The sequence below is a fragment of the Thamnophis sirtalis genome, unplaced genomic scaffold, assembly GCF_051295495.1.
Source record: "Thamnophis sirtalis isolate CommonGarterSnake01/CBP01778 unplaced genomic scaffold, rThaSir2_p1.2 scaffold_5, whole genome shotgun sequence".
Taxonomy (NCBI): domain Eukaryota; kingdom Metazoa; phylum Chordata; class Lepidosauria; order Squamata; family Natricidae; genus Thamnophis; species Thamnophis sirtalis.
The window spans coordinates 27,791,370-27,817,440 of record NW_028261385.1 but is presented as its reverse complement, the minus strand read 5'-3'; the positions used below and the strand labels follow the sequence as shown (position 1 = coordinate 27,817,440).

General features: G+C 37.8%; 2 protein-coding genes across 2 annotated transcripts; both read right to left on the bottom strand.

Annotated features, from left to right (window-relative positions):
- Positions 1 to 765: 765 nt before the first annotated feature.
- Positions 766 to 5,953, bottom strand: LOC148045314 (granzyme A-like). Its single transcript, XM_087715077.1, has 5 exons — positions 5,887 to 5,953; positions 5,289 to 5,433; positions 3,379 to 3,514; positions 2,267 to 2,533; positions 766 to 918 (listed from the first exon to the last, which is right to left on the bottom strand). The coding sequence occupies exons 1-5, from the start codon at positions 5,945 to 5,947 to the stop codon at positions 766 to 768; spliced, it is 762 nt and encodes a 253-aa protein (XP_087571203.1). The 5' UTR covers positions 5,948 to 5,953.
- A 5,942-nt stretch (positions 5,954 to 11,895) lies between these two features.
- On the bottom strand, positions 11,896 to 16,870 carry LOC148045313 (granzyme A-like). The gene is made up of 5 exons (XM_087715076.1): positions 16,754 to 16,870; positions 16,156 to 16,291; positions 14,657 to 14,792; positions 13,520 to 13,786; positions 11,896 to 12,172 (listed from the first exon to the last, which is right to left on the bottom strand). Exons 1-5 carry the CDS (start codon positions 16,812 to 16,814, stop codon positions 12,020 to 12,022), a joined length of 753 nt encoding a protein of 250 aa, XP_087571202.1. The 5' UTR covers positions 16,815 to 16,870; the 3' UTR covers positions 11,896 to 12,019.
- Positions 16,871 to 26,071: the final 9,201 nt, after the last annotated feature.

The following is a 26,071-nucleotide window of genomic DNA, read 5'->3' as shown; positions in this document are numbered from 1 at the left end:
TTAACTACTCTTGTAGTCAATCCCCTGCCTCATATCATATCAGACAAATAGTTGTCCAGTCTTTGTTTGAAAACATTGATTGACTTCTAACTGCAGAAGACAAGTGATTCCGATGCTTTCAAGTGCTCTCGCATCGCCACTCATAAAAGAAGTCGCAAATGATAAAGGACTCATGTATGTTTATTTGGGAATTTTGCAATTCCAAGGTACCACCAATTATAAGAGAAGTCCAATTATGTTATTATGCATTTAAAAGCCATTCCCAGCACAGAAATTCGTTCTTCCAAAGCAAAACAAGCAAACAAGCAAACACTGGATACATAGCACAGATGAACAACGATAACAAAAGAACCAATAACAAGATGGTTTGCAACAAGGATTTATTTTCTTCTGCTTTTTGGAAATAATTTCATTTCATTTGGAATAACTTTATCTAGCAGAGTAAGTGTACACACAGAGAGAAAAATAAAGAGAAATAATTTCTAGAAACTTTTGCTTAGCTTTTATAAAGGAAAACAAAAGTTTGTTTAAAAAATTGCATTTAAATAGAAAACCTAAATACCCAAACTGATCAGTTACCCTCTAGATGAATTTATCTGAAATTGCTGTTACTTTTAGCTGGCAGGCTCAATGATTTTGTGTTGGCTGAGTATGGTGTGCCTAGTCAAATACATCTGGAGGGAAAAGGCTGGAAAATATTGTTTTAAAGAAATTATAATGAATGAATATAATAAAGAAGAATGTCAACAGCAAAGGATAATTCTATTAATTGCCTTTTATAACACGATTCATCCAAAGAAAATATTCCTTTGTCAGAAGGGTGTAGACACCAGGATAATGAGGATTTCCACATTGTCTACCAAAGGAAGCGATGCCTCTTTGTACCCCATTGCAAATCAAAGGACCACCAGAATCACCCTGCGCAAGGGAGAAAAAGGGGTGGGTGGGGAGAAGAGAAATTTTGCATTATTTGCAGTAGTCGTATTTAATTGATTTATTCACTATATCTCTATGCTGCCCAAAGGACAGATACAGTGTTTCCAATTTCCCAATTTTGTCTGGCTGGGAGGCCCCCCTGCAAGTGCCCCATTCAGGTGATGGGAGAAAGGGGGCCAGAGTATGGTTTCTCAGTAGACGTCCCTTCACTCTAGTATACTTTGACCCTCCAAGGCCAGAAGTTGAGAAATATGCCCATCCTGGTCACAGAATCAACCTTCTGCCCTGAAGCATGTAAAAAAGTGGCAGGACTTTGATTGTCTGATTTTGGCTTCCATATTGAGTTTTTTTTCACACTCTGCAACCCCCCCCCCAAAAAAAAGACTGAGTGTCTCTCTCTGTTCTTTACCCCTCTCAATCAAGCCTATCTTGCAGAGTTAATGGGGTGGGAAAGGATGGGAAAAGGGAATCCTTGATGGAAATCCACAGAATAGACAAATAAACCTAAATCATAATGGCACTGTTTAGAAAATAGCTTTATTTCTGACCGTACATATATACTTGTCCTTATTTCACGATTCCAGAACATGAATTTAAACTAAAATATATATTTTTCCCAACACCTTTGAAGGAGAAATAGAGGGGAGAGGAAATAGGTGCGTGTGTTTCTGTGTGCATGTATCTGTGTGTGTGTTTGTGCTTTAGCTCACTCCCATTACTGCTTTTTTGATGAGGAAATGACCAAATACATTTAGTTATCTAAAGATATAATCTATTCTGCAAGTGTGAATTCTGAATAGGTGAAGAATGTAGCCACATTTAGGAAGACAAGGTTCCAGCTAACTTCAAGGTAGTGTCTGAAAAATTCACATTCTCTGGTTCCCCCTCCCCACAAGTGCTCCATCGATAAGTACAAGTTAGTCCTTGACTTAAAACAGTTCATTTAGTTCAGTCAAAGCTGCACAGTTCCCTTAACAACTGTGGCAAGAAAGTTTGTAAAATGAGGTAAAATTTACTTAATAACTGTCTCACTTGGCAACAGAAATTTTGGCTTCAGTCAGGTTCATAAGTCAAGGACTGCCTGTACTTTTTAAAAAAGTATCATAATTCTGCCAGTCTGGGAGGATATATAATTCCAGATTTTTTTTGCAATTGACCTAATGATGGGAAGATTTTACTAATTTTACAGTTGTTATATTGGTAGTGTAGGACTTCAATTTCTTAGAACACTAGAAGCGTGGAAGTAGGATTACTCATTTGTTCAAATTCTGCTTTCGGTATATTATTTTTGAATTTCAAGCATTCAGAGCAGGTAGATGGATATACTTACTTTACATGCATCCTTCCCTCCTCTCTCATCACCGGCACAGACCATATTCATCGTCACTTTTGGATATAAATGATAGTGCTTTCGATCATTGCAGATGGTTCTTGCAATGACAGTGACATTAACTTCACGGAGGACATATGATGGCCTTCCAAACTCAGTAATCCCCCAACCAGCTATCAGACACTGTGTTCCTGGCTCGAGGACACTATACACCCGAGGAAGCTTGACCATGGCAACATTCTTGTTAAGTTGTGCTTCTCTATTAAGCTTAAATGAGACAAGACGAAAGACAAAAAAGAATAATCCTTACATGTCAATATGGTGTGTAATGCATCATATGTTAGACACACCTTGGAGAGTCATCCTATCTCAGCCAGACCTACATTACAATATTGTGCAGACGCAAAGGGTCTGAGAAGCAACATTTATACCATCTGAGCCCCTTGCAATAAAAACAAACTATAATAGTAACAAGAATAATACTTTGAACTTCTTCAATATGGGCAATTTCACACCTGCTATTCATTTATATAGAAATAAGAATTCCTCCCTCCTGCTCTGCATCTCTGAAATGAAAGGGAAAAGCATTTTTTCCAACACATAAATGTGAGAATATTCTTTATTCCATTGCTGCCATCATCCTATGCCAATGAAATGGTCCTCAACTCTTAGGCTCCTCTTATGGGCTGCTTGTCATCCCTTTGATATAGGCCAAATGAGTCAATAATTGTTTCTTTTATTCTCCCTCCATTCTCAAGGCTAGAGCTAAATCCCTTGTATACTGCTTTCTTCAAGGGTATGTAAACTAATTGAAACTAATGAACTAATTGTATAGCCCAAACCCCTTGTAGCTAGGCAACTCTGACTCTGCCTCCAAAGTTAGAAGAAATAACCTTAGAAATAAGCAAAGCCAGACCGTAGATGAAAAATTATCCACTTGCTCCACCACCATGGTAGCTAGCAGCAGGGTACTGAATTCGGCCCCCCATAACAAAGGGAGGTCCCAAATATGGTTGTAAGTTAAGGACTCCCTGTATCCATAAAGAAAAGGAGAAATGCATTTTTTCTGTTCTTTACATGTATATTATTTGTGTATAACCCTTAGAATATACCTGTAGAAGCATAATGTCATTCTCCTTTGTGACACTATTATAGTTCGGGTGAGGAAATGGTTTATAATCGTTGAAAACTTGTTTTGTTTTGTCTTCTTCTGAATGAATTCCAAGAATAACTTCAGTGTCCTCTGTTCTAAAAAACAAAGAGGGTAAATAAGAATTGAGTAAAGTTCATTTCTAACAAGGATAATACGTTATAATCTCAGCTGAAGGATATCAAGTTTTTCATTTGGCAGTTCAATCTTCTGTGTTTCTTCAGAAATAAATCCTACTGCATTTAACATTGTTTATATCCTGGCACATAAATTTAAAATTTGGAGACAGCAGGCTTTATTTCAATTTTCATTGGAGTATTATTTCAACAGTGAAGTAAATATATATTTTGATAGAAGATGCAAAATACTTTCAATGGCCTATTTCTGGCTATGTTCAAAAATAAATTACAATACATGAATATTCGCACCTATATATGGATATTTGGGAGGTAGAAAATTAAAGGGAGGTCAAATTATTTGCAATTTTCAGAAAAACAAGAACACCAATAATGCTATTAATGTCTTTGCTCTATATCAGTGACATGCAGTCAGGGGAGGCATCATGAAAAGAAAAAAAATGTAAAAGGAAAAAGGCTGAGAAAGTTGCTGCCAGAATCACAGTGGATGACTCTGCTTAGTGCTTAAATGTTTAAAAAAGCCTCTAAAAAGTGCCCTCTACAGGAGGAGGTGGGAGAACCACGTGCCTCATTTAGTCCGACTTTATGATCACTCGAGCAGAGTTAAGCAAGGGCTAAATTGTAGACGGGGCACGTGGTTCTCTTGCCTCCTCCTGTAGAGGACATTTTTTAAAGAGGCTTTTTTAAACAGTTAAACAGTCGGACATAGCGGCGGGGCGACCAAAAGCCGCTTTCAAGAAAGCGGCTTTCGGACATAGCGGCAGGGCGGCCAAAAGCCTCTTTCTTTCTTTTTGCCTTACCAGCCATAAACCTCACCGCACGTCACTGCTCTAAATGGAATAGAAACAATTGGAAGAGGGCTTTTTGAATTCCCCAATATCATCTATGACAGTTGATTCCAATCTCTGGCTGGTAAGTGTGCCAGCACAATCTTGTCTGCTATTTCATCAAGGTTTTTAGTTTACCCCAGTTTCTCCCTACTGTGGTTTATGGCTCTTAATCTGGCTAGACCCCAACCTAGAGGTGTTTGTGTGTGTGTGTGTGTGTCAGAATTATTCTTATTGGGTTTTATGATCATGGATTTAGAAAAGAAGTATGAGAAACCAATTTTGCATATGGTAACTGTGGCAAGATTATTGCAGGCAAGAGGTTGGGAAAGTAATGAAATATTTACAATGGAAGTTAGGACTATAACATTAACTGTACTTGAAAAAATAGCAAAGTCTTTCCAATCTGGATACAGGGAAAGAAAGAAAAAAAAATCTTTTGAAAAGCTGGTAACCTTACATAGAGAAGAAAGAAGAAAAGATTAATTTGACGATTTTGCCATTTGGGATATAAAAAGGAAAAAGAATGGTGAAAATAATAAAGTGATAATTACTTGATAGAAAGAATGTGAATTTTCTTCGTTTTCTGTTTTTTCCCCTTTTCCTATTTTCAATCTCTTTTTGTACATATTTATTGTATTGAAAAATCCTAGTAACATATAGGTACATACGCATACACAGAGATTGGCTTTCTTTCATTCATTGTAACCCCTAGAATTTAGGCCAAGAAGCTGGGATAGTGAACAACTTACCTAAAAGACGATACCCAGCTGACAATTTTGCTTGGGTTGAAACCTTAAGTTTTGCTCATCCCTAAATTGCAGGACTATGTTATGCTTGAATGAATATATACATAACAAGATTTTAAAAATAAATAAATAAAAACTTAGCAAAACTTCCGAACTTACATTTCGCAGTGAGCTGCTGTTAATACCCAGTTTGGTTTGATCAGGGTCCCCCCACAAAGGCGCCCCTTTGAGTCTTTGATCTTGGCCATAAAAGGTCTTGAATGTGGAATTGATTCTTTTCCTCCATAGATCTGGGCACAGTGATCTAAATAGAATGAAGAAGCCAAGCTAATCATGAGTCACAAAATACAACTTTAAATTAATCCATTAGCTAAAAAGGAAAAAGGAGCCAACACAACATGTAAATGTTTCATCATACAAAGTGCTCACAGTTTGTGTTATGGTGACTTATCACCAACCGATCAAAGCAATCTTTTTCTTTTTTGCACCTATTAACACATTTCACGCCTTTAGATTGCTTTTTCTAGGATCTCTAATAAAACTACCCTCTTAACAACTGTAGCTTTGAATCTCTCCTGTGGGCCTTCTATCACTTCATCCTGAAGGAGACTTGAGCTACTTCCTCTTCATCATGGTCCAAATTCAAGGAGAAATCCATGCATTTGACACAAACTGTGTAGCTTATCTTCTTACCTTTTCCTTGATTGTTCTGAAGTGACATTATCAAGAATGAAAAGAAGTATAATTTAGCACTTACCTCCTGGAATACCGAGGAGAAAAATCACAACGGTGAACCACATGCCCATTGGAAGAAACATCTTTTCTTTTTTTGTGTTTCTCCACGTCAAAGTACAGAATGTACAGTATATATATTGAGGAAGATAAGGAAGTGGTTATTTTGTCATACTTAACTAACATGGTTAATGAGGTGGAAAACACAAGATATGAGAGAATACTTAAGTTTTCATGTCTGCATTCAACTGTGTATGAGAGATTTCCTCTTTATTTTGAGAAAAGGTTACATTAATAAAAGAAATATGGGTTTCCCAGTCTATATACATGCAGATAAAATGTTTGATGTGTGGCTGATCCTCCAGCTACAATGAAGACATTCTGTAGACAACTCTTATTAATTCGGCGAGTGATGATTCTGCATGGACAATTTTGATGAAACAAAAGTCATTCTAAATATAACTTGTTTTATGTGTCTTCTTCTCCCATTATTTCCATTAACAAAGACAACTCCAGTTTTTCTTTTGAAATGCTTCAGTTTCAAAATGATAGCCCGATTGTTATAGGGTGGCTATCCTAAGCTCTAGTATAGCTGCCATCCATGGAGTTGGTGTGTTTTTGGAAGGATTTTTCATTACTCCTCTGCCTCCTGGCACCTTTACTCTTCTTAAGCATTTCATATCCATTAGAAAATCAAGCATTATAGCATCTTTATGCTCGCCTCTCTATATCCTCCTAGAAAAAGTTAGTGTCTTTTGTTATATTCATGGAATTTCCATGCTGTCGATACATTATATAATGTAGTTCAGAAGGGCTTAAATAAAGCAAGCAGTGCTACACCCCCACGTTTGTTATCAATTTAGAGCACATACATAGGAATGCTTGAAACCATTCAGAAAGTTTTATGTTGGTCATTTGAAGACCAGATTTGCCATCTTGGCCACAATGAATCATGCTGCTGCATCTATTTATCTGGCTAACTTAAGGTTGTTATCCCCCCCCCAAAAAAAAAATCTCCTTTAAAATGCCTTCCCATGCAATTAGTGCCTCCATTTGCAGAGAAGGCATTATGCTAGTTTCCCTGGGTGGCCAGCTGAATACAAATGGGTGAATTTGTTTCAGAGATGGTGGCATCTTCCTTCTCTACCTTATGAATATAATGTGGCAAGCTCCTTCTCAGCATCCTAGTCCATTGGCTTCATGTTCAATAAAATGGGAGAGACCCATTTTATGAGAGACCTTAACTATTTGGTTAATTAGGTTACCTGTGGGTCCAGGGGCATCTGCAGAGGTGGTTTCAAAAGGCAGGATGGTGGATGTGAGTGCAGAGCTGAAGCTCTACACATTTTTACATGTGTCGTGCTACAAGGCATATAAAAAAGAGAAGGGCTTTTGATCAATGAGACACAATAACCATCTTTTCTTGAAGCCCTCCTCTTATGTGGATCCCCCAGTGGCTATAGCCATTTCTCTTTCCATATTTCCAAGACAGAGTGAGCTCCCGTTACTTGTCTCAGCTTCTGGGAGTTCAACCTAGCAGTTCGAAAGCATGTAAAAATGCAAGTCAAAAAATAGGAACCACCCTTGGTGGAAGAAGGTAACAGCATTCCGTGTGCCTCTGGTGTTTAGTCATGCTGGGCAAATGACCACGGAGACGTCTTTGGACAGCGCTGGCTCTTTGGCTTTGAATGGGAGATCTGCACCCCCTAGAGTCAAGAACAACTGCCAGTCAATGCCGACTGGCGACCACACGGAGGAGAGCCTTTTCTGTTGCTGCCCCGACCCTATGGAACGAGCTCCCCATGGAGATCCGCACCCTCACCACTATCCAGACCTTCCGCGCAGCCCTCAAGATCTGGCTCTCCCAGCAGGCCTGGGGATAGGCTCCTAATTACCCGCCCGAGTGTTTGATTGCTGAATGAAAGTTGGGTTTTATTATTTTTCTGTTGTTCACATATTGTTTTGTTTTGACCTTGCACCTCCCCTCCCCTGTGGTTGTAAGCCGCCCTGAGTCCCCTTAGGGAAAAGGGCGGCATATAAATCCCAATAAATACCTAAAATACCTAAACAACTAGCACATATGTGAGAGGGGGAACCTTTTGCCTTTCCATATTACCAGTTGAAATAGCATCTTAGTCTGCTGGCCATATGATAGTTAAAAAATGAGAACTAGTTTCTCGTGGCAGAATGTTGGAACAAAGATGTCAGCCAATAAAAAGATCAAGATGTACAGAGCAATGTGTTAAACCAGCAGAGGGATGAAAGTAGCAGCTGAATGAAACTGTGCTGGGTATAAAGAGGAAATTGCACCTTTAAGTCAAGAAAGAGCCAACAGCTATTTCAGTGGCTTCTTCCTAGAATTGAGTCAAATGCTTGTCTAGTCATGCTTAAGACCAATATGAGTTTAGAGCCTAGTTAAAATTTCCTAAGGACTAGAAAATTCTTATACCATTTGTTATAAATTGTTATAAATCACCGGTGAAGAAATTACCTCAGAGCAACACGGATTTAATGCCACATATTTTTCTGTCCACAAGAGGGCTCAAAAACACATATATATCTTGTATATTCAATCATGTTGCTGGATTACATTGTTCCTTTATCCCTTTCTAGTTAGATGGGATATTTTACCATCTTTCAAATAAACTGGGTTTCCAAAGAGTTTCAGAGATTACACAAGTTATACTCTATCCAAGTTTACCTGCCTTATTTCCAACATGTTGCAGAAGATACCATAAAAGTACTTTTTTTTAGAAAGAAGGTTGCAGTCTACAACCTATTAGTCATTTGTGAAAAAATGTCCTTGTGCTGAAGACTAAACTTTTGCCTTGTTAGTGTAAAAAATATAGGGCATTCTGGTGATGTAAAGGTAGGGAGGTGGGAAAGACATGGGAGACCAAGTAAAGAGACATTGCAGAGAGAATTGTCAGGTAAGAGTCAGAAAAACCCACAGTTACATGATAGGCAGAGCAAGAGACTCAGGAGAGACCCTCCCTAGTTTCTTGGGCTATAAAGAAGATGAGGGAAAATTGAAATTTCAGACTTGCATGATTCTGTCAATTTAGCCTCATAAAAATGGAATTATTTTATCTGGTTGTGATACCTACTTGGTTTACTTGGTGAGGATTACAGATAATGTAATAAAACTGAATGAAGGGAATGCTGAGCATTTGCAAACCTCCTTCTCCTCTTCCTCCCACTCCTCCTACTCCTCTTCCCTTCCTTCCTCTTTCTTTCTTTCTTTCTTTCTTTCTTTCTTTCTTTCTTTCTTTCTTTCTTTCTTTCTTTCTTTCTTTCTTTCTTTCTCTTTCTTTTCCAGTTCAAGGCAACTCTTAAACCCAAATTCACAATTCACCTTTCTTTTCATTGAATGAAAAGAAATAATATTTTTTGTTTCAGTTTATGAGCAGAAATATCTGGAAGCCTTTGTTGCAAGAAATGTCCTTCTGGGTTCAGCTCCAAGTGGGGAAAAAGACACTGGAGACATGGAGTCTGCTTGAAAAGAAGGTTTAATGGTGGACATGATCACATGGCTTGAGTCCTGAACATAAAAAGTGATCACATGCTTCCATGTTGGGTGAAGTAGAAGAAAGAGGGAAAGAAGGGGTGAATGTTCCTGGTTTTAATGCCCCATAAAGAAAAGTGGGGGCTATTAAGAGTGAGTCTGTTTCCTGCCTAAAAACATCTCTTTCCATTTCTGATCCAGAGAAACATAATATTCTGCCTTTTCAATATTTCCTAGGATATTTCATTTTTCTAGGAGGGGTGTGGGCTTTAACTTCCTACAGCTTCATGATTTCAAACTGCTCTTGCTATGTAGAGTGTTAGGTGTGTGTCTCATAAGCCGCTGTTTCCAAACACAAGAGTAGTGTAAATCATCCAAGGGGTTATCTGTTTGATTCCCATCAGCCCCTGTTCAACTATTTTTAAATGGCTTCTTTAGGTGTTGACTAAAGTCATCAAAAGCTTTGGATGAGCTGGGATCCTCCTGGATGTACATTCCCCTACATAAACGGCCTATTTCCAATATTACCCCATTTTCTACATATGGTTTTGTAGGTGTAATTCTCCTTCCACTAATAGTGGATGCTCTGGAGAATTTATGAATTAAATGACGGTGCGTTAGAGGGATTACTGTTATTCAGTGATGTCATAATGATTCATAGAACACAGCGTTGATACCTGGGTTTCCCTTGTGGTTTCAATTCAAAATGAAATTGCTCTGAAGATGACTATGCACACTGCAAAGAAATATTGTCTAAGAACAGAAACGTCCTATTTGCATAGTTGCTGTTATAATGTAACCTTAGAAGTTCTAACCGAATTTATAATGTTTAATGCTATAATGTTTCTATTATGTTTATACAATAAATGGATATTAAAATGTATTCCCTATTGCTGATAAGCTTGGCTTATTAATGCTAATGTTAAGATGAGGGTAGATCAGGTATGGTTGACCTGAGTTTCAAAGGAAAGAAGGAAAAAGCTCTGTAGTTCTACTCTCATTGTAAGATAATTGGATCTCTATTCTGTTCGGTTCTATTGAGGATTACCAACTTTGGAAAATGATAAAAACGGAAGCAGGTAAATTTACCACGCCCTTTATCAGTGCTAGGTGCTACTATTTGAAATGCTCCACAGAGAATCTGTGGAAGCCAATAGATACATTATGAAAGATTCTAGTCAAGTCTGCTTTCGGGTTTGGCATTGTTGTTTTAACTTGGAGAGCACATTCACATGATTTTGGTGATACAATCTTTCAGCTGAGAACACTTTCAGTCCACTCATTCAGGTCCAGCCCCTCACTAGATGAACCAAATTTGTTATCTCTTCCTCTTCATCCTATTTGTGACTGGAGTGCAAGTCCTATCACGTTTAACATAAGCATTTGGTTGTCCCTGTACATATCCTGGAGGAAGTGCATGCAGCTCTCTGTTTTAATTTCTCCCCAAATCCTTAACAAAAGTCAAGATCACTCTTTGACTTCCTTCTTCTGAGCCGTGCATGAAAAAAAATTGAGCTTTTTGGCGTGGTGTCCTCTCACTACCATCACTGACACGATCTCCCCGTGGAGATTCACACCCTCACCACCGTCCAGACCTTCCGCACAGCCCTTAAGATCTGGCTATCCCGTCAGGCCTGGGGATAAGTCCCTAATTTTGCCCCGCCCGAATGTCGAATGAATGTTGTGTTTTATTGGTTATTTTCTTTTATTCACATTTTTTTCTTTTTTGTGTCCTGTCTCACCACCCCCCCTATGAAATGTAAGCCGCCCTGAGTCCCCTTAGGGAAAAGGGCGGCCTATAAATGTCAATAAAATGACAAAAAAATGACAAAATGACACTGTATGTTGTAGTCAATCCCCTGCCACATATCATATCATACAAATAGTTGTCCAATCTTTGTTTGAAAACATTGATTGAAGACTTCTTCAATGACGAAGACTTCTAACTGCAGAAAACAAGTGGTTCCAATGCTTTCAAGTGGTCTCACATCACCAGTCATAAAAGTGGTGTACAGATCCATAAGAAGTCTCAAATGATAAAGGACACATATATGTATATTTGGTAATTTTGCAATTCCAAGGTACCTCCAATTATAAGAGAAGTCCAATTATGTTATTATGCATTTAAAAGCCATTCCCAGCACAGAAATTCATTCTTCCAAATGCAGAAAACGTTTGAAGTTTGCCACAAGCAAACACTGGATACATAGCACAAATGAACAACGACAACAAAAGAACCAATAACAAGATGTTTTGCAGCAAGGATTTATTTTCTTCTGCTTTCGGGAAATAAGCTACCATTTCATTTGTGATAAACATGGGAATAATTTTATCTAGTAGATTAAGAGAGAAAAATAAAGAGAAATAATTTCTAGAAACTTGTGCTTAGCTTTTATAAAGGAAAAGAAAACTTAGTTAAAAAATTGCATTTAAATAGAAAACCTAAATATCCAAATTGATCAGTTATCCTCTAGATGAATTTATCTGAAATTGCTGTTACTTTTAGCTGGCAGGCTCAATATTTTTGTGTTGGCTGAGTATAGTGTGCCTAGTCAAATACATCTGGAGGGAAAAGGCTGGAAAAGATTGTCTTAAAGGAATTATAATGAATGAATATAATAAAAAAGAATGTCAACATCAAATGATAATTCCATTAATTGCCTTGTATAACACTATTTATCCAACGAGAATATTCCTTTGTCAGAAGGGTGTAGACACCAGGATACTGAGGCTTTCCACATTCTTTACCAAAGGAAACGATGCCTCTTTGTTCCCCTTTGCACATCAAAGGACCACCAGAATCGCCCTGCGCAAGGGAGAAAAAGGGGTGGGTGGGGAGAAGAGAAATTTTGCATTATTTGCAGTAGTCATTTAATTTATTTATTCACTAAATCTCTATGCTGCCCATAGGACATATACAGTGTTTCCAATTTCCCAATTTTGGCTGGCTGGGAGGCCCCCCTGCAAGTGCCCCATTCAGGTGTCTGAGAAAGGGGGCCAAAGAATACTTTCTCAGTAGACGTCCTTTCATTCTAGTATACTTTGACCCTCCCAGGCCAGAAGTTGAGAAATATGCCCATCCTGGTCACAGAATCAACTTTCTGCCCTGAAGCATGTAAAAAAGTGGCAGGACTTTGATTGTCTGATTTTGGCTTCCATATTGAGTTTTTTTTCACATTCTGCAACCCGCCCTCCCAAGACTGAGTGTCTCTCTCTGTTCTTTACCTCTCTCAATCAAGCCTATCTTGCAGAGTTAATGGGGTGGGAAAAGTTGTGAAAAGGGAATCCTTGATGGAAGTCCACAGAATAGACAAGTAAACGTAAATCTAAAATGGCACTGTTTAGAAAATAGCTTTATTTCTGACCGTAAATATATACTTGTCCTTATTTCACGATTCCAGAACATGAATTTAAGCCAAAATATATATTTTCCCCCAAAACCTTTGAAGGAGAAGTGGGGGGAGAGAGGAAATAGGTTGGAGTGTTTCTGTGTGCATGTATCTCTGTGTGTGTTTGTGGTTTAGCTCACTCCCATCACTGCTTTCTTGATGAGGAAATGATCAAATACATTTAGTTGCCTAAATGTACAATCTATTCTGCAAGTGTGAATTCTGAATAGGTGAAGAATGTAGCAACATTTAGGCAGACAAGGTGCCAGCTACACTTCCAGAGAGTGTTCTGAAAAATTCACATTCCCTGGTGCCCCCTCCCCCCAAGTGCTCCATCGATAAGTACAAGTTAGTCCTTGACAGCTCATTTAGTTCATTAAATTTGCACAGTTCACTTAACAACTGTGGCAAGAAAGTTTGTAAAATGAAGTAAAATTCACTTAATAACTGTCTCACTTGGCAACATAAATTTTTTCTTCAGTTGGGCTCATAAGTCAAGGACTGCCTGTCCTTTTTAAAAAAGATTCATCACATACCATAATGCTGCCAATCTAGAGGGATATATAATTCCAGATTTTTTTTTGCAATTGACTTTATGATGGGAAGATTTTATTAATTTTACATTTGTTATATTGGTAGTGTAGGACTTCAATTTCTTAGAACATAGAAGTGTTCAAGTAGGATTACTCATTCGTTCAAATTCTGCTTTTGGTATATTATTTTTGAATTTCAAACATTCAGAGCAGGTAGATAGATATACTTACTTTACATGCATCCTTTTTTCCTCTCTTGTAACCAGCACAGACCATATTCATTGTCACTATTGGATTGTAATTATAGTGGTTTCGATCATTGCAGATGGTTCTTGCAATGACAGTGACATTAACTTCACGGAGGACATCTGATGGTGTTCGATTTTCAGTAATCCCCCAACCAGCTACCAGACACTGTGTTCCTGGCTTGAGGTCACCATACTCCTGAGGAAGCTTGACGATGGTAACATTCTCGTTAAGTTTTGCTTGTTTATTAAGCTTAAATGAGACAAGAGGGAAGACAAAAAATAATACTCCTTACATGTCAATATGTGTAATGTAATGTGATGTGTAATGCATCATATGTTAGACACACCTTGGAGAGTCATCCTATCTCAGCCAGACCTACATTACAATGTAATGGGTCTGAGAAGCAACATTTATACCATCTGAGCCCCTTGCAATAAAAACAAATTATAATAGTAACAACATTAATACTTTGAACTTCTTCAATATGGGCAATTTCACATCTGCTGATCATTTATATAGAAATAAGAATTCCTCCCTCCTGCTCTCCATCTCTGAAATGAAAGGGAAAATCATTTTTTCCAACACATAAGTGTGAGAATATTCTTTATTCCACTGCTGCCATCATCAGTGGTGGTTCCTATGCCAATGAAATGGTCCTCAACTGTTAGGCTCCTCATATGGGCTGCTTGTCATCCCTTTGAGGTAGGCCAAATCAACAACATGAGTCAATAATTGTTTCTTTTATTCTCCCTCCATTCTCAAGGCTAGAGCTAAATCTCTTGTATACTGCTTTCTGCAAGGGAATGTAAATTAATTGAAACTAATGAAACTAATTGTATAGCCCAACTCTGGCTCTGCCTCCGAAGTTAGAAGAAATAACCTTAGAAATAAGCAAAGCCAGACCATAGTTGCAAAGCTATAATGAAAAATTCCCCACTGGCCCCACCACCATGGTAGCTAGCAGCAGGGTAGCTGAATTGCCCCCCCATAATAAAGGCTTTAGTTCCAGTCCCAAATGTGGTTGTAAATTATGAACTCCTTGTGTCCATAAAGAAAAGGCGAAACCATTCTTGCTGTCCTTCACATGTATATTATTTACTTATATCCTTTAGAATATACCTGAAGAAGCATAATGTCATTCTCCTTTGTGACATTATCATAGCACGGGTGAGGAATGTTCTTTTTAACTTTGAAATCTTGTTTTATTTTGTCTTTTTCTGAATGAATTCCAAGAATAACTTTACTGTCCTTTGTTCTAAAAAACAAAGAGGATAAATAAGAATTGAGTAAAGTTCATTTGTAGCAAAGATAATATGTTATAATCTCAGCTAAAGGATATCAAGTTTTATCATTTGGCAGTTCAATCTTCCGTGTTTCTTCAGAAGTAAATTCTACTGTATTTAACATTGTTTATATCCTGGCACATAAATTTAAAATTTGGAGACAGCAGGCTTTATTTCAATTTTCATTGGAGTATTATTTCAACAGTGAAGTAAATATATATTTTGATAGAAGATGCAAAATACTTTCAATGGCCTATTTCTGGCTCTGTTCAAAAATAAATTACAATACATGAATATTCACACCTATATATGAATATTCGGGAGGTAGAAAATCAAAGGGAGGTCAAATTATTTGCAATTTTCAGAAAAACAAGGATACCAATAATGTGCAGGGAGGCTTGTGCTATTAATGTCATGCTTTGCTCCACATGGAATATAAACAATTGGAAGAGGACTTTTAAATTCTCTAATACCATCTATGAAAGTTGATTCCAATCTCTGGCTCGTAAATATGCCAGCACAATCTTGTCTGCTATTTTATCAAGGTTTTGGGTTTATCCCAGTTTCTCCCTACTGTGGTTTCTGTATGTGTATTTGTGTGTGTGTGTGTGTGTGTGTGTGTGTGTGTGTTTGTGTGGTCAGAATTATTCTTATTGGGTTTTATGATTATGGACTTAGAAAAGAAGTATGAGAAACCAATTTTGCATATGGTAACTGTGGCGAGATTATTGCATGCAAGAGGTTGGGAAAGTAATGAAATATTTACAAAGGAAGTTAGGACTATAATATTAACTGTACTTGAAAAAATAGCAAAGTCTTTCCAATCTGGATACAGGGAAAGAAAGAAAGAAAAATCTTTTGAAAAGCTGGTAACCTTACATAGAGAAGAAAGAGGAAAAGATTAAATTGATGATATTGTCATTTGGGAACTAAAAAAGGCCAAAGAGAATGGTGAAAATAATAAAGTGATAATTACTAGATAGAAAGAATGTGTATTTTCTTCCTTTTCTGTTTTTCCCCCTTTTCCTATTTTCAATCTATTTTTGTATGTATTCACTGTATTGAAAAATCCTAGTAACATATAGGTACATACACATACACAGAGATTGGATTTCTTTGATTCATTGTCACCCCTAGAATTTATGCCAAGAAGCTGGGATAGTGAACAACTTACCTAAAAGACGATACCCAGCTGATAATTTTCCTTGGGTTGAAACCTTAGGTTTTGTTCATCCCTAAATTGCAGGACTATGTTATGCTTGAATGAAATAATTAAAGATAAAAAATTTATTTAAAAATAAATAAATAAAAACCTAGCAAAACTTCCGAACTTACATTTTGCAGTGAGCTGCTGTTAATACCCAGTTTGATTTGATCAGGGTCCCCCCACAAAATGGGTTTTCAATCTTGGCCATAAAAGGTCTTGAATGTGGAACTGATTCTTTTCCTCCAATGATCTCGGCACAGGGATCTATACAGAATGAAGAAGACAAGCTAATTATGAGTCATAAAATACAACTTTAAGTTAATCCATTAGCTAAAGAGGAAAAAGGAGCTAACACAATATGTAAATTTTGCATCATACAAAGTGCTCAGAGTTTGTGTTATGGTGACTTATCTCCAACCGATCAAAGCAATCTTTTCCTTTTTTGCACCTATTAACACATTTCACCCCTTTAGATTGCTTTTTCTAGGATCTCTAATAAAACTACCCTCTTAACAACTGTAGCTTTGAATCTCCCCTGTGGGCCTTTTATTGTCAGTATCACTTCATCCTGAAGGAGACCTGAGCTGTTTCCTCTTCATCGTGATCCAAATTCAAGGATAAATCCATACATTTGAAACAAACTGTGTAGCTTATCTTCTTACCTTTTCCTTGATTGCTCTGAAGTGACATTATCAGAAATGAAAAGAAGTATAATTTAGCACTTACCTCCTGGAATACCGAGGAGAAAAATCACAACAGTGAACCACATGCCCATTAGAAGAACCATCTTTGCTTTTTTGTCTTTCTCCACATCAAAGTACAGAATGTATATATATTGAGGAAGGTAAGGAAGTGGTTATTTTGTCATACGTAACTAATATGGTTAATGAGGTGGAAAACAAAAGGTATGAGAGAATACTTAAGTTTTCATTTCTGAATTTAACTGTGCATGAGAGAGATGTGTGGTTTTGGTTGCTGAGTAAAAATTGTAGGACGAGGCTATTGGACCAAGTAAAACATCATATATAGCTGATAATTTCCTCTTTACTCTGAAAAAAGGTTGCATTAATAAAAGAAATATGAGTTTCCTAGTCTATATACATGCATATAAAATGTTTGATGTGTGGCTGCTCTTCCAGCTACAATGAAGACATTCTGTAATGAACTCTTATTAATTCAAGGAGTGATGATTCTGCATGGACAATTTTGATGAAACAAAAGTCATTCTAAATATAACTTGTTTTATGTGTCTTTCTCTCCCATCATTTCCATTAACAAAGACAACTCCAGTTTTTCTTTTGAAATGTTTCAGTTTCAAAATGATAGCCTGATTGTTATAGGGTGGCTATCCTAAGCTCTAATATTGCTGCCATCCATGGAGTTGGTGTGTTTTTGGAAGGATTTTTCATTACTCCTCTGCCTCTTGGCACCTTTGCTCATCTTAAGCATTTCATAGCCATTAGAAAATCAAGCATTATAGTCTCCTCTCTATATCCTCCTAGAAAAAGTTAGTGTCTTGTTATATTCATGAAATTTCCATGCTGTTGATACATGGAGACATGGAGTCTGCTTGGAAAGTTGGTTTAATGGTGGACATGATCACATGACTTGAGTCCTGAACAGAAATGGTGATCACATGCTTCCATGTTGGGTGAAGTACAAGAAAGAGGGAAAGATGGGGTGAAAGCTTTATACTCCCTCTTTAGCCCCACTTCTCTGTTTCCGAGTTCCTGTGTTATAAAATATATTCTGATTGATTGTCAGACTCCCGTGGGGTCAAGTTTGAGTTTCCAGATGTCATGTGGTCAATGGGGCAAAGGGCTAATACTATCATGCCTTAATCCCATTACCCCGGACTGAAGGGGAAAACTCTTTATTATGTAGAATAGACTGGCTTGGGCATTTTAATGCCCCATAAAGAAAAGTGGGGGCTATTAAGAGTGAGTCGGTTTCCTGCCTAAAAACATGTCGTTCCATTTCTGATCCAGAGAAATATAATATTCTGCCTTTTCAATATTTCCTAGGATATTTCATTTTTCTAGGAGGGGAGTGGGCTTTAACTTCCTACAGCTTCATGATTTCAAACTGCTCTTGCTATGTAGAGTGTTAGATGTGTGTCTCATTAACAGAACTTTTATTTTTTTTTCTTTAAAAAAAAACACAAATATGTCATCATTTGTCAATCATTAAAACATTGAAGTACAATTTTTTTTTGTGTGTGTACCCCTCCCTCCCTCCACCCCCACCCCCCTCCTCCTTCCCCCCCCCGACTTCCCAGAACCCGTACACGGTATAGAATTTTAACTAACACAGTCTAAAATCTATTGAGAAAAAAGAAATAAAGAAATTAATGACATTCTAGATTGACCTTAGCTTCTTCTTACTGAACTGACTTTTAACAGTTTAAATCATTTCTGATCTTAAGCATAGGCTAACTGGAATTTCTTAGTCCCGTATTTATTTTGTATATAGTCAATCCATTTTTTCCAGTCTCGTTTATATCTCTCATTTGAATGATCTTTGAGATATGCCGATATTTTAGCCATTTCAGCTAAATTTGTTACTTTCAATGTCCATTCTTGAATTGTAGGCAAGTCTTCCTTCTTCCAATATTGCGCCACCAACAGTCTTGCTGCAGTTATCAGGTGCAGAGTCAAATTGGTCTCTACCACTGTAAAGTCAGTACATATACCTAGTAAAAATAACTGAGGACTAAACTTTATCCTTCTTTTAAAAACATTTTGCATGACCCACCATATTTTTATCCAAAATGCTTTAACCTTTTGGCAGGTCCACCATATATGATAATATGTAGCATCGAGAGAACCACATCTCCAACATTTAGGCTGTACATTCGGATACATAGAAGCCAACTTTTTAGGATCTAAATGCCATCTATAGAACATCTTGTAAAAATTTTCTCTCAGATTTTGAGCTTGTGTAAATTTCACATTTCTTACCCAGATTCTTTCCCATGTATCCAACATTATTGGTTCCTCAATATTTTGAGCCCATTTTATCATACAATCTTTAACTAATTCTGTTTCCGAATCCATCTGTATTAATACATTATATATCCTCTTTATATGCATTAAGCTTTGATCTCTTATTTGTTTAAACAAATTATCCTCAACTTGAATAAAACCAATTTTTTGATCTATTTTCCACCTAGCCTGTAATTGCCCATACTGGAACCATGTTTGAACTACCTTCTCCTCTTTTAATACCTCTAAAGATTTTAATTGTAATACCCCCCTTTCCGAGGTAAGAAGCTGTCTGTAGGTAATTCTGTCCTGTTTTTGTGCTGTATTCATATTTTCAATTGCGTGTCTAGGAATTGCCCACATGGGTATCTTGTCATTTAATTTATATTGGTATTTCTTCCAGACCCGCAATAAAGCATTTCTTAAAATATGACTTTTAAAGTTCTTATCCAATTTTTTGTTGAATAACAGGTAAGCATGCCAACCAAATACCAGATCGTGTCCCTCAATGTTCAATATTCTATCATTGGTTAAGTGAATCCAATCACTAATTACAGATAATACCACTGCATCATAATATATTTTTAAATTAGGTAGTTTCAATCCTCCTCTCTCACGTACATCTTGCATTATTTTCATCTTTACCCTCGGCTTCTTTCCTGCCCACACAAATTTGTTGATACCCTTCTGCCATTCTAAAAGGTTCGCATCTTTTTTAAGTATAGGTAACATTTGGAAGAGAAATAAAAATTTTGGTAAAATGTTCATTTTCACTGCCGCTATCCTACCCAGCAAAGATAAGTGCAATTTCTCCCATTTTTTCATCTCTGTCTGTATGCTGTGCCAAAGTGGTTCATAATTATGCTTATATAATTTCCCATTTGAAGTTAAAATATTAACTCCAAGATATTTAACTTTTTTAACTACCTCACATCCTAGCATCACTCCTAATTCTTCCTTTTGTTTAATATTCATATTTATAGCTAATATTTTGGTTTTTCCTAAGTTTATTTTAAAGCCCGACACTTGACCATATTGATTAATCATATTCATTAAAACCATACTAGATTCCTGCGGTTGTTCCAATATTATGACCAAATCATCCGCAAAATCGCGGACTCTATATTCTTGCTGCCTAATCTTGATCCCTTTTAAACCATCCAAGCCCCGTATTTTATTCAACAATACTTCCAAAGTTATAATAAACAATAATGGGGACAAAGGACAGCCCTGTCTTGTACCTTTTCCAATTTGAAAAGAGTCTGTTAGACTTCCATTGACTATGATTTGTGCTGTTTGCTGTTGGTATATTGCTTTAATTGACTGTAGAAAATTATCTCCTATCTGCATTTTTTGCAGTATCTTCAACAGAAATTGCCAGTTAACTCGATCAAAGGCCTTCTCAGCATCCAAAAATATAAACGCAGCAGGGATCTGGTTGTTCTTTCCCAAATATTCTAATGCATTAATAATTAATCTAACATTACTTTTCATCTGTCTCCCTTGTATAAAACCTGTTTGGTCCGTATGTATCAATTGTTGAATGACCAACATTAACCTATTTGCTAATATTTTAGTAAAAATTTTATAATCTACATTCAGTAATGAAATAGGTCTATAATTTTTGGGTTGAGTAGTATCTTGTTCTTCTTTGGGTATCAAAGATATAAACGCTGTCTTCCAAGATGGAGGGACTTTACCTTCCGTTTGAATCATATTAAATAATTCTCTAAGAGGTTCTACCATTTCTAACTGTAAGTTTTTATAGTAAACCGCTGTCAAGCCATCTGTACCTGGTGCTTTCCCTAACTTTAATTGCTTAATTACCTGCAGAATTTCCCCCGAGGTTATTGGTTGATTCAATTTTTGCCTGTGTTCTTCTCTAACTGAAGGTATTTTCTCTTTGTCTAAATATTTGTCTATGTCTAAACCATTAATTTTATCCCCTTTATACAGTTCTGTAAAAAATTCCCAGAAAGCCTTTTGAATCTCTTCCTGTTGAAACACCTCCTTCCCTCTGTAAATCAGTTTAGATATATTTCGAGTTTTCCTTTTTTTCCTAATCTGATAAGCTAACCATCTGCCAGGTTTGTTTGCATTACAAAAAGTATTGTGTTTTGCATATAATAGATTAGTAGCCACCTGGTCAGAGATCAACATGTCAAATTGAGATTTTAATATGTTAATAGCTTCCTTAACCTTTGTATCGTCTGGGTTCATTGTTAACTCCAGCTCTTTTCTCTTAATTTCCTCTTCCAGTTCTGTTCGTTTTAACCCTTGCTTATTTCTATGTGTTTTATTTATATTCATCAAAACTCCTCTCATATACGCTTTGCTTGCGTCCCATACAAATTCCATAGATGTACCCTTATTCATATTCAAAACAAAATATTCAGATAGTAATTTTTTACAATCATTAATATACTTTTCATATCTAAATAAGTTTTCATTCAATCTCCAAGACCTTCTTGCCTGCACTACCCTTCCCAACTCCATCCAAACTGGATTATGGTCAGAAAGGACCCTAACTGCAATCTTTGTTTTCTTGACCCTAGAAAGCAAATCATTAGTGGTTAGGATAAAATCAATCCTTGAAAGGGATTGATGCCTGTCCGAGAAGAAAGTGAAGTCATATTCCTCTGCATTTCTTTCTCGCCAAATATCTCTCAATTCAAAATCATCCATAATGTCAAAGAAAGATTTGGGTAACTTTGCTCGCATCTTGGTATTTAGGCGGGAAATCTTCTTATCTCTCTTAGTGTCTATCACTCCATTCCAGTCACCCAATAGTATACAGGAACTATAGTCCCACTGTACTAATTTAGCATGAAGATTTCTATAGAATCTATCTTGCTGTTGATTGGGAGCATAAATTCCCAAAAGTAATGTCTTTTTCCCTTCTAAGATTAAGTCTAAAGCAATATATCTTCCGAAGGGATCTGCTTCTATTAATTCAGCTTTCATATCTTTTCTTAAGTATACAACTATACCATTCTTCTTTTCCATAGCAGAAGCTGCAAAATGTTGACCAAGTTTTGAGTTGATCAAATATTTTTGATCAGTTGACTTGATATGAGTTTCTTGCAAACAAATTACATCGTTCTTAAACTGTTTGAGATAATGAAATATTTTCTTCCTCTTCTGTGGAGAGTTCAGTCCGTTGACATTCCATGTTAAAATCTTAGTTGTCATTTTTGGTTGGTTGAAGCATTTTTAGAGCTTCCTGCACGGCCTGTTTAACCTTAGGTCTAGCTCCTCCCATTGCTTCCAGATTTGTTGTTGTAGATCCTTGATCGATGGCCGATGATTGTTGATGCTGTTGCTTTTTAGCTTGTTTCTCCATACGTCTAGTAGTCATGCGGCTAGGTCTTGGTTCCATAGCACCTTGCACTTCTAGAGAAGAAAGATGCTCCATCTTGTCTGATGGTTGTGTAGTTTGCTGTCTATCCTGTCTTTCTTGTGGTCTTTCTCTGGGTCCAGATGGTGCAGGGTGTCCGGCCTTCAATATATTATAATAAAAATCTCGGGCTTTCCATACAGAGTTGAGGCGGTACCTTTGCTTATCAAATGTAAATATGATGCCAAATGGTGCATCCCATCTATACTGTATCTGACGATTTCTGAGTTCTTCGACCAAAAAAGCGTAGTCTCTCCTGGCTCTTAACATTGGAGGTGGTATCTCTTTCAAAACAACCAGGTCTTGACCGCCAATTTGAAGCTTAGTGTTATAAGATGCTTGCAGTACCATATTTCTAAACTCTCTTGTAGTAAAATATATAACGATGTCTCGAGGAAGCTGCTTCTGCTTTGCCAGCCAGGAGTTGACGCGGTAAGCTTTGTCAATTTGCCAGCCTTGATTGGTCCCTGGTCTTCCCATCAGGCGGTCAAAAGCTTCCGATAGGATCTGTTTCAGGTTCTCCTGTTTCTCCTCACGCAGCCCCCTTACTCTTAATGCGAACTCCATTTGTCGGTACTGTATCATAATAATTTCTTTTTCAGCATTTTCCACTTTTTGTTCCACCACCTCTGTTTTCAATGTCAAGTTAGCATTGGCATCATTAAGAACCTCTAGAGTATCTTCCACTCCAGAAATATGCTCTGTTAATACAGTTACAAGACTCAGCATGTCGTCTCTAATTTTATCAACCTTAGCATCAAATTTCTCATACAGCTCCTGTTTGAGTCCTTTTATTTCACTTTTAATTTCTTCTTTCATTTCTTTTATTTCCTCTTTTCTCTCCTGCTTTACCACCTCTCTATTATCTCTAAACTTATCTTCCATTTTAATTGTATGTGCATTAAGAGCCTCGCTTAGATTACTCAGGAAAAATTCTTTCGTTAACACATCCCCAGCAGGGGGTGTAGGAAGCGGAGGCTGCAGCTTTGTGCCAGGCACTGAGGATGTGCCCCTGGAAGTAGAGGGTGACGACTTCAAGTTAATATTTGGTTTTGAGGCCATTTCAAAATTTATCTGCCTGCAGTTAATAAAACTCTATTGCCTAAATATGCAGCTTTAAGTAAAGAGGCTTTTATTTTGAAGTTTAAGGCTTGGCAAAACTTTCAGTGAGTAAACATTGTAACAAGACCATTCAGCAGATTCATCACCATTTAACTTCCAAATAAGCAAGGTTAATAAAGGAGTAAAATTCTTCTATTGTGAAACCAAAACAAATGATAAGCAATCTCTTTTGTTTTGAATTCTTTTGAGGATTAGCAAAAAGTGTTCGTTATTACCGGAGAAACCAGCCTGCTCGGCGCCATTTTAGAAGCCTCTGAGTAAATAATTTTTCGGAGGAGAAAAAGAAAAGAAGCTAAAATGTTGATAAGCAATTAATGTCCACAGTGAACGGATCCAGCTCGTGATAAGAATAAATCAAACAAAACTTTGATCAGAGTGGGAGAGACCTACTTTGTCCTGCACAAGGCAGTTTGAAGTTCCCAGCACGGACAGCCGTTCTGCCTTGGGCTAGCCCCCCTTTCCTTGCAAGCACAAAAGCTGCAAAAATCGAAGAGCATTTGCCAGCAAAACAGTTTCTTCTTTCCTTCTTGCCTGAAGGATAAGAAAACCTGATAAGACGTCAGATGGAAGATCCTCTAAACAGGTACGTAGCCAGGAATTCGGAGGCAGCTGATTTTTTGCTGCCCCCACCAGTAGGCTCCTCCCAGGAAGCCCTAGATGTGTGTCTCATAAGCCGCTGTTTCCAAACACAAGAGTAGTGTAAATCATCCAAGGGGTTATCTGTTTGATTCCCATCAGCCTCTGTTAAACCTCTTTTAAATGGCTTCTTTAGGTGTTGACCAAGGTCATCAAAAGCTTTGGATGAGCTGGGATCCTCCTGGATGTACATTCCCCTACATAAACGGCCTATTTCCAATATTACCCCATTTTCTACATATGGTTTTGTAGGTGTAATTCTCCTTCCACTAATAGTGGATGCTCTGGAGGATTTATGAATTAAATGACGGTGCGTTAGAGGGATTACTGTTATTCAGTGATGTTATAATGATTCATAGAACCCAGCGTTGACACCTGAGATTCCTTTGTGGTTTCAATTCAAAATGAAATTGCTCTGAAGATGACTATGCACACTGCAAAGAAATATTGTGTAAGAACAAAAACGTCCTACTTGCATAGCTGCTGTTATATTGTAATCTTAAAAGTTCTAACTGAATTTATAATGTTTAATGCTATAAGGTTTCTATTATGCTTATACAATAAATGGATATTAAAATGTATTCCCTACTGCTGATAAGCTTGGCCTATTAATGCTAACATTAACATGAGGGTAGATCAGGTATGGTTGACCTGAGTTTCAAAGGAAAGAAGGAAAAAGCTCTGTAGTTCTACTCTCATTGTGAGATAATCGGATCTCTATTCTGTTCAGCTCTATTGAGAATTACCAACTTTGGAAAATGATAAAAATGGAAGCGGGAAATTTACCACACCTTTTATCAGTGCTAGGTGCCACTATTTGAAATGCTCCACAGAGAATCTTGGAAGCCAATAGATACATTATGAAAGGTTCTAGTCAAGTCTGCTTTGAGGTTTGGCATTGTTATTGTTTTAACTTGCAGAGCACATTCACATGATGTGAATGCGGAAAATGGCTGCCTGAGCTTGCCGCTCAGGCTCGGAGAGAGCAGAAAGAAACAAAAAATTTGAATCCTCTGCTGGCACCAGACTCACTGAGATGAAGGCTTTGGGAGAGAGAACCAAGAGGGTCCTGAAAAAGCCGCTTACTTGAAAGAACGCTGCTCCAAACAAGTCTGAGCGGCACCGATCGGCATAGAAGGGCCCCCAGGTGATGCAGCTTCCTTCTGGCGGCATTCTATCGGACGACATTCCCAGCGCCAATTCCAAACCGCCGCAGCCTCAGCTCTTTAACACGGGGCGCCGCTGAGCTACATTGAGACATGGTTTTTCATCCTTGGAGTTCCATTTCCTCGTAGGGGTTGGGGACTGGGTGGCTGGTTTCTTTATTGCCGTCACCAATGTCCCTCCCCCCCTCTTTCTCCATCGCGGCCCTCTGCTCTTTTACTACCACCGCTGCAGACTTTTTGTTTATCCACACTCCGGCTGCTGTGATCTTTGGCCTCCTAAAACACCAGGCCACCCTATTGCCTTCCCACTACTATTTGCTGCCGCCACCCACTATTTTCTTGGGCTGGCCTTTTCGGGGCGATGTGGGCTTGCCTTCTGGTGGCGTGTTTCTCCGGTCGCCCTCACCCTCTTCCCCCCCGCCTTCGTCCTCAGGTTTTTTTTTTTCTTTGTGGATGGCCCCAGCTCGCTCTCTGATTCCGTGACTGGGGGAAGCCTTGGACTTAGACTCTTAACGGACTACTGTGCCAGAGAGGGGGTGGCTGATCCAGGATGGCACTGAAGAGACCAGGCGGCTGGTCCTACTTGCTGCCACCATCGTGTTCCTTCCAGGTGCCCCCCCATCACTTTTGTTTGCGACGTTCCGGACATCTTCTGGCTCTGTTTTTCACACTGGAGAGGAGCCTGGAGGAGCCCCCGGACTGTTACCAGCTTGTTTTGCTTCAGAGAGGGGGTGGGTGA